The 9,703-nt window shown below is 40.5% G+C and overlaps 1 protein-coding gene across 1 annotated transcript in view; it reads right to left on the bottom strand.

Moving 5' to 3' along the window:
• Nucleotides 1-6,788, bottom strand: part of LOC134101606 (desmoglein-2.1-like) — a 35,462-nt gene extending 28,674 nt beyond the window's left edge. The window contains exons 1-3 of the mRNA XM_062555313.1: nucleotides 6,516-6,788; nucleotides 3,351-3,476; nucleotides 2,947-3,099 (exon numbers count right to left, since the gene is read on the bottom strand). Coding sequence (XP_062411297.1) covers nucleotides 2,947-3,099; nucleotides 3,351-3,476; nucleotides 6,516-6,635 — 399 coding nt within the window. The 5' untranslated portion in view covers nucleotides 6,636-6,788. The remainder of the gene's footprint in view (nucleotides 1-2,946; nucleotides 3,100-3,350; nucleotides 3,477-6,515) is intronic.
• Between the last annotated feature and the right edge of the window lie 2,915 nt (nucleotides 6,789-9,703).

Genomic DNA, 9,703 nt, shown 5'->3' with positions numbered 1-9,703 from the left:
TGACCCCAGCTAACAAAACTCTCAAAAACTGATTGAAATTATTTTTTTTTACCCAGTTTTTTTTGTGGTAGGTACTTAACACGAGTGTAGCCTAATAACCACCATCAAAAGCCCTAAGTTGGCGTGGACTTTAATGTTTGTTTGTTTGTTTTATTATGTATTTGACATTTGTTTATTTGTTTGTCTGTCTTATGTCTTGGTGTCACGGGTACGCTGGCGATTACGCCACTCCGTCCGGCATCTACTACGAGACATGCCATAACATGCAAACAGTCAACAGGTCATTTTGGCAGGTCTGAAAAAGTCCAAAAACTCAGCCTTTGGGCTGTTGACACTGGATTGGCCATATTGCCAGCCAGGGTTCCAGGGTTCATAAAGGGGTGTGGGGGGGTGGGATTGTTTTAAGGTAAGGTAAGGTACTTTTATTTATATAGCACCATTTTTGGAAATAAGCTAATTTTCCATCTCCCCTCGAGTAAAACAATTGATATTTACCTTTTTCCCGTTCATCCAGCCATTCTGTGAATCTGGCGATACAACTTTTAGCTTCAGCCTAGCATAGGCTAGATAATAATCAATGCAACTTGCAAACGTATCATGGGCGCAGTGATATCACGCAGCATCTGAAAATAGTCCCCATAGACAACAAGCAGTAGTGCCAGTAGTTTGCAAGTTGCCTTGATTTTTACGCCAGATGAGAGTATAGTTCCATGTCAAATCAGCCTAGAAAAACGGCAGGTTTCATTTTCAGTTGGTCTTATTGCACTTTCTAACTTGAGAAGAGTCATGTTTTAAATGGGAAAATTACCAGAACTTTTAAACATGATTCTAGCAGGTGAGATGCTACTGGTCTAATCCGTTTCAATGATCTATGCTATAGGCTGAAGCTAAAAGTTGTATCGCCAGACTCATACAGTAGAATGGCTGGATGAACGGGAAAAAGGTAAATATCAATTGTTTTGCTCGAGGGGAGGTGGAAAATGAGCTTATTTCCAAAAATGGCGGAATATCCCTTTAAGCTTAGCCTCAACAATCACTTTAAAAAGTGTTTTTAGTACTGTACTTCCAAAATAGAAAAATACAGTATTTTTATTTTTATTTATGTTGCAAAGAATGCATTTTGTTGTTTATTTTGATACACTTAAAATTAAGGAATTTAATATTTTATTTTATAATACAACATAAAATACATAAAACAAATATTGCACCGAAACCTCTAAAGCTCCATAGTTTCTGGACTTTAAAACCAGAAAAACTCCTCTCTCTGATATACAGGCCTATTAGCAAGCAACAAGGAATGATGATTTCCCAGTAGAGGCCGCCCAAACTCTTTGAGGTGTATTTGAAGAGGTGAGCAAGCATGTTCTTACTGTAGATCCGGCATTTGCAAAGGCCCATGGGAAGAATAGGCCCTTTCCAACTACACAAACAATCATGTCTGTAGGACCGCAACGATTAATCAATTAGTTGTTGACTACTTAGTCAATCACCAACTATTTTGATAATTGATTAATCAATTTGTGTCATTCTTTAAGGGAAACACATACAAATTCTGACTAAAGTTGCTTAAACTTAAACTTAAACTTAAATATTACAGTGACCTAAATATCTTTGGTGTGTGGACAAAACAAGACATTTGAAGACACAATGTTGGCCTATGAAAAACATTGATTGAGATTGTTTCACCATTTTCCCGCATTTTATCAATCAGACAACTAATGGATTAATCGAGAAAATAATCGTCAGATTAATTGACTATGAAAATAATCACTAGTTGCACCCTTACACTGAGCTAAGGGTAACTCAGGGATAAACAAGAAAGAAACAGGTTTCACATTTTCTTGTGTTTTTACTGTAATAGCACATGTTCACTACTGCCGTGACAATTGTGATGTTCATGCTGATACACACAGATTAGCCACTTTTAGGATTATCAGGATAATGTATTATTATTATCTACCGACATGGAGGAGTCGGTAAGAGTCGGAAGTGATAGATTATATTTTGTTGCGTTGTAAATGCAACATTTTTTTTCACCCTAAAACGTTACATCCCAATGGTTCAAATTAGGAATTTGACATGTCTTGTTTGTTTTTTTGTGATATGCATTGTCAATTCATCCAAACTGAAAGGTAGACATGTGAATGACGCTGAATGTTGTTAACATGTCCTTTATCAACGCCTTTCAATAAAGTCAATTTTTCATCCAATGTCAGTTAAAAATGTCAGTGCCAATGTGCATGGATGTGTTGCCACATACTGTACGGAGCATTCCGAGGTGCTTTTATAAGACCGCACTTCCTTTTCCACTGATGACATATAGTCCATGTTTTTTTTTTGCATTCTTTGCACATTTGTCTGTACAGCCCTGCTACACATATGTAAATACGGACATGATGTAACAGACATGTCTGGACAGCTTTTTGTCTTTCTGTGTCCGAGTCCTCTTCTTAAAGCTGCAGTTGGTAAGTCTGGCAGATTGAGGGGACTTAGCCAACATTTTGAATGCATACAACACTCAAGCCCCTCCTCCACTACCACTGAGCATCCACCCATCAAGTTTGTGCTTGTTAGTGACTGTGCACAAACTGTGATTGACAGTCAGATCTGCAAATGATCATACAGCCCTGCCCTTATTGGACCAAGATAACTGGGAGTGGTGGATTTTTGCAAAACAAATAACAGGCTCTAGCTAGAGGTAGAAGTGTGTTTTCCCCCCCTAAAACCGGCTTGTTGTTCTGTCGGAGCACTGTCGGTTTCAGTGAATATGACCAAAAACATCTTGCCAACTGCAGCTATAGCTGCTTACTCTTACTTCGACTGCCACACCAGAAAAGACCAATTACGACTAAACACAAAGCTCAGCTCAACTTTTTGTATACATACTGTACTCACTGTCACAGTGAACTTTGTTTTTCAATTACCCCTGATGTAAATCTTACTCACGTTGTATTCCGCCTGCACTTCGCGGTCCAGAATCCCTGTGATCCGGACCAAGCCATCTTTGGTGACCATGAATAGGTTTACTGGGTTCTCATCGGCCCCGGGCCCTTTCAGGTAGTAGTATACAGGGAGGCCGTCATCCCGGTCAGATCGGATCTGTTTGGATGACCAACCAACAACATTGTGCAACCAGGACTATTGTATTCTGTCTTGAATATTATGTTAGCACATATGGCCTAAACTATATTGCCTTACATATTATGTTAACACATTTACTAAATTGTCTTACATGTTGTGTTAGCATGATAACAGAATGTCCATGATCGGTATATGTTAAAACATACCATTTTATAACAATTCTATGATGATGCGTTTGGATTATTCCTATTCTTTTGATGCCTTCTTACTTTGGCTACAAATGGTAGAACTCTATGATCCTCATTCTCAGTCAGAGTCTTTGGAGCGATGACCCAGTCTCTCTTCTGTCTCCTTCGTTTGTAGTGTGGTCCATGTCCTGCCCCCTCCGACAAGACCTACACACACACACACACACACACACATACACAGTCATGTTAAACCAACAAGCATACAGTTAATGCCAGACACAAGGAACAGGTGGAGGAGCAGAGACTCCTCATGATGAAAAGAAAAAATCCTGATACCCTTAATAAACACTCGAAGTAGGCTGGGCCTACTTCAGCGTCAGTGGTGTATAGTTGAACCTGAAGCTAAAAACGTCAACAATGAATTACATTTGAGTTGTGTCCTATAAGCCTGGCTAGCGCCTACCACTTCTCAAATGAGACGTGGTCTGGCAACCAGACGTTCATTTTCTCGTATTTGAAAAAAATGCCCAGATCATTCGGATTCATTGGACGCCATGGATGTCTATCAAATGGGTCTGTGCTCATCATGGTCTTGCTTTCTCCCCTGTTCTGTGATTGGTCGCCAACATCAGGCGAAAATGTGGGTGTTCATTTCCAGACTGCCTTAGCAGCGTGAATTAAATCACCACGCAAGGCAGGATGGGAACACCTTAAAAGACAAATGTGAAATGGAATGTCTGCCTAATAATATGTATTTGAAAAAAGCATTGTGTACCACGAGGACTGCAGCTAGTCTGTGCAAAACTATTTCAACTCAGCCAGGTTATAGGAATGAAGCATTTCAGTTGCTCAGTGTAAACTCAACATGCACTATTTGCCATGTCTGAATCTGATTCTGTTTTTCCAAAATATTACCTTGAGTATCTTCAACCCAAATAGCAAAAGGCTGGCGGACCACTGCTGGGTCCCCTGGGGCAGATCTGGCGGTCCGCTGGTCTTTTGCGCCTCAGTTTTCTGCCGGTACGCTGGCGGGTTGGGGAAAATGCCCCGATATTTTATATAGTGTATATATACATGTATATACACTTTTTGGCACTATTGGTCTAAAACCTTTTCTCATTTATTCAGTTATACTATCAGTTATCCATCATTTTAATAACATATAATGTATTTTCTAAATATTCTTGACAAGTTAAATTTAAAGAGATGGTGGTGCAGCGGTGGCAAGCCACCACCTGCCAATCTGATGTTGCTATGTGGGACTATGTGGGAAATATAGTGTTTAGATGACAAGTGATACCTAAAAACAAGTAATCAGCAGTTTTGAGTTCAGTGAGATTCATTGCACAATACTGGTATTTGTCTGTTGCAAAATTTATTTTTTTTCTGGTGGTTAGTTAGTCAGCATCTGCTCCATACGTTTGCCACACATAGTTTTGAGCCAGATATTCAGGCATATTCCTCTTCAGTCTCTTCACATGAAAAATTCCACATCTGAATCAGCACATTTCAGAACCATATTTTAGCACTTTTAGCAATATATTATTTAACTTAAAACAAAACATTGGCATCTTAGCCAAAAACACAACAGATGATGATGTGCCATGCAGTCAGACATCAAAAACAGATGACCCTGCACACTAGAAAACAAAATACAACAGACACACAAGCATAAGTGGAAAGAAGGCGCATTGAGAAATAAAATAAAAATAAGATAAAATGAAGAGTTATACTATCAACTATTGTTCTACCACTATTGTCCACTAGAGTTGAATGAGCTCAAAAAGCTTGAACTCAAAGGGGTTGAAGCTGAGCTCCCCTGCGAACTAAGTGGTGGACCTATATACTGGTCTCTCTGGACAGGCGCGCCTGCAGGTGTTTGGCCGTATGCACTGAGCATACCACAGGCTACTCAAAAACCATAGAGAATTTGGCCTATACCACAACTTAGCAACTCTCCACACACAGTGTCCCATTAACTGCATGACAGGCTACATTTGTCTGTAAAGTAAATTTCAGATGGGCAAGAACAAGGTAGGCCAAATTGATGTGTTTGTCATTTGTCATTAGCATTACAACTGGATTACTGAATTAATACTTACTGATGTTAAAGCTCAGACGATGCTTTAAACCATATGTTAGTAGTGTGTGTGTGTGGGGGGGGGGGAAATAACATTCATCCCTTTCTCTGGAAAGAGAAACAGTGAGAGGCACGCACCCCAAAAGCCCATTTCGATGGGTGTAGGATAGTAGCTATAGCCTACAAGAGATAACAAACGTAGAAAGTTCTAATATGGTCAACAGGGAGAGGTTAGACACCAGGAGAAATGATCGTCATTTACCAGTGTTTACTAAATCTACTCTAAACAAACCTGTATGTGTCAGAGGGAGGACTGAGGTGAATTTCCTAAGAACTCTGTACAGTGAATTTCCTGTGTAGCCTGTTACAGTAGCTGCATTGTGTAAACCGGTAATCCATTCCAGTTCAAGATAAATTGTTGCGAATTCACTCTTGAGTTCCAGCTAAATCGATGCATGATTGATCTAATGACAAGATTACATCAGTTAAGATTACCGTAGAACGATTACTTTAATTGCCATTCCTCAACTTGTCCTGGAGGCATAAACTTATTTTACACTTTTGCAGAAGTTGATTATCTTCCACCAAGGGCAATTGAGCATACCTGTCCTTAAGTCTGGATCAGATCCAGTGTTTCGATTCGGTACAATTCACAGTACAGTATGTCTGACAGTTTCTGGTAAGGAGTTAATCAATCTGAGGTAAATGGGTTTAATGTAGAACTAGTGGATCAGGATCATATAGCTGATGCAGATGAGTAATTTTCACGGTTTTAATTTACTATTACTATTTACTATTATTTTGCTGTGTATCTAAAACACATTCCATTGCCTCTGTGTATGAAATGTACAGTAAATAAACTTGCCTGGCCTTGCCTAATCTGGCAGCTATTAAAAAAAGGCTGGACACCCCTATTACACCAGGATACATTACTCACAAACTCATTTCGGAAATTTGAAATTCATGAAAAACGGAAAAAGTTCAAGCTACAGTGGTATTATATCATGCGAGTATGGCATTTAAGAAGAATCACGCAATAGTGATTTCCTCATCTCAAACAATTGAAACACCAAGGCCAACACATTTCACCCGACAGCCTAAAATCCCTGACTTTTTGTGTAACACAGGACCAGCCAAGTAGGTAATTTGTAGGCACAGCTACTCACCAAAAGAGCTAGTCCAGATAGTAAGAGTAGACTCCTCATAGCTTCCCCAGGATGCTGAGCATGAAGCCTAGTGACAGGTGAAATGAGTGATATCCTTTTCAGGCCAGTGCCTCCAGTCATGGATTAGTGTCCCTCTTTCTTATGTTCTTTATATATTCACGTATGAATTCACATCGTCAGGTTTCTCCAAACAGCCATTTTCTGTTGCACTTTTGCCGTTTACCTCCTGAGTACTGTGACATGTGATAGGCCTGTTGCTCCAGGTCATCTATCCTCCCACCTCTATGTCTCTGTCTGACTCGGTGTCAATCTGACTCCCTCCTTTTATCTTTCAGTGCTGCGATCGCAACACTCCACTTGCCCCTCCCCTTCACATACGGTATCTGACACATACTATTTTACCATTGTTTCATTCAACAGACACTTTATCCAAATGTGACAAAGACACATATTAAAGCTACAATACTGATCAGATACTGTAATGGAGCCTTGTGGTTTGGAATATTGCCAAACCGGCAACATATAAGGTGTGAAGGATGGCTTGGCTTGGCGGTGGTGGTGATGGTTATCTCTGGACAAAGTGTTCTTTGTAATGCATTGAGTTAGTGTTCAGTGATGCACTGAGCGGTTGCACTGAGTTGTTTGTGTTGGAAGCATCATGTTATGCCAGACTGAATGATTACTGGGTCTGTCGGTGGGGAGATTGACATTAAAATGCTAGATGAGTTGAAGCTTCTACCTGTGTCTGTGATCCGTATCGAATACAACAGTGATTCCTTATGAACATGCTCTCAGTGTTGATCTTTAGTTATTCATAGGCCTACCAAATGTAATGTATCTTTATCCAGTCAGGACTTGTACAATCTGACAGAGCCCGTTTTTGACAGTAATGGGATGTCCGCAAGGTTTTCAAAAGTTTTGAACGGCAAATCAACTTAAAACAGATTTGCATTTTTACTGAGGGTGTGGCAACAGGGTTTTGTTATTTCTCATATGGGAAAGTATGTCCGCTGATTATCATGCTGTTTCTGAATGTTCCATTATATTACATTCATCAGACAATTGTTTAGTCTGAAGTGACTTACATACATGTATGTCAACTATATTACAGGATTACATTGTTTCATTGTCCTTGGAGAAACTTGGGGTTAAGCTTAAAGGCGCAATGGTGGAAGCCAGGTAATTATTGAACAGATAACTAACTGCACGCTAGCTCAGCTCCTTAACCACTTCACTACCACCGCCCACCATGTTCAAAGTCATCTTGAAATTGTTTTGTTTTTGTGTCAGCGACTAAGTGCATGAAATCCTCACAGCCTGCTATTTCAGACTGTCTTTGGACTTTGAATAAACAAACAACAATTCTGACTTGCAAGGTGACTTGCAAGGTCCAACACAGGGTTGCTGTTGGACGGTTTCAGAATGCCACACATGAAAAGCATGGCCAGCCACAGACAAGGAGTGGCAGACCGTGTGATGCCACTTATACAGTAGGCTACCCTACCAGCGACTGTTTTTGTCATCGTTGAAATGTCACATGCATCCATCCATCCATGTTCTTATTATTGCACATTTATTGTAATACATTATAATATAATAATATTTAATATTCATTACTGAATGCTTAGCTGTTTTTCCCCATTTTCCTCTATTTCCCCATCATCCTATTTTTAAAGACTTAAAACTTTTAATTGGACTACATTTTTGGACAGAGAGGGTTAAAGCGGAGCGAGTGGCGCACACGTTCGATCATTTCCGCGTTCTGTCTTCGCAAAGGGGAGGGGGGCGTAATCCCCCTTTAAGCAAACCTGTTAACATTCAAACTGAACTGCTTGCCTGACAGAGATCGATATCCCACTATGACGTCTTTGCCACAAGCCTCTTTAAGCAGACAGGAACTGTTTGAAATTTTCTTCCATAGAGATGCATTATGTTGCTCTATCTTGTCAGTAATTAAGGATCTTTGGTTTGGATGGATTGCACTGCACTTGTACATAGGGATATGTATTCATATCTATGGTTGCCCTCATCTGTTTAGAGAGATATAACACAAACTGCATTTTGCTGTCTCTGTACTTGTACTCTGCACAATGGCAATGGCAGGGTTTCCCAGGTTCGTTAAGAAGCTCTTACTGTACTGTAAGTGCTAAGAACTTAGGAGCACTCTAAGAACGTTCTAAGAACACTCCTAAGACGTTCTTAGCACTTCTTCATTTAGCACTTAGCAGCTTCTTAACGAATTTGGGAAACCCGGCCAATAACGTTGTGTTGTCTCTGTACTGTTCTCTGCAGTAAATCTAACCTGGTCTGAAATCTCCAGACAAGGATTGGTATGTACTGTAATAGTCATTATGGCATACGCACTGGTATGCATGTGAGTTCATCTTGAATTTCTGGGGATCAATAAAGTATCTATCTATCTACTGTATCTTATATGCAAACTACAGTAGATGTACCGCAAAGATCCGCTCAATCCTGTACATTCTATCCGCATGTGTGCACTTGCTTTTGAGTATGCGCGCTTCTCTTCTCTGTGCAGTGGGGGTAAATGTGTGTGTTTGTGATCACTTTTGAGTGTGTGTATGTGTGTGGGCCGGTAATGGGGTGTGTGTGTGTGTGTGTTTTTTCATGTGAGTGCGGTTTTGTGTGTGTGCATGCATATGGGTGTGTTTGTGTGTGTACGCCCCTGTGTGTGTGTGTTTGTGTGTGTGTGTGTGTGTGTGTGTGTGTGTGTCTGTGTGTGTGTGTGTCTGTGTGTCTGTATGTCTGTGCTTGTCTGAATTCTCCCCTTCTTTTAAATCTGGTGAAGTTTGCATATGACACCACAGTGGTGGGCCCGTGTCCAGGGGGGAGGGCGAGTCTGGTTACAGAGATGAGGTGTAGCAGCTATCAACACAATGCAGGGACAACAAACCTGCTCCTCAACACGTTAAAGACCAAAGAACTCATCATACTGTAGACTACAGGAGGAAGAAAACAGAGATCTCACTACTAATCATCAGCAGGGACTGTGTGGAGAGAGTGGCAGACTTCCACTTCCACATCAAAGAGAGCCTATCCTGAAGTGTGAACACCTCTGTGCTGCTGAAGAAGGCCCAGCAGAGGCAGCACTTTCTGAGAATTCTCTGGAAGAATATTGCATCACAAAAAGACTGCTGGTGTCCTTTCACCGTGTGCCTCCATTGAGA

Source organism: Sardina pilchardus, chromosome 15 (genome assembly GCF_963854185.1).
Source record: "Sardina pilchardus chromosome 15, fSarPil1.1, whole genome shotgun sequence".
NCBI lineage: Eukaryota > Metazoa > Chordata > Actinopteri > Clupeiformes > Clupeidae > Sardina > Sardina pilchardus.
Note: the sequence above shows the minus strand (reverse complement) of the source record. Positions and strands in the feature narration are given on the sequence as shown.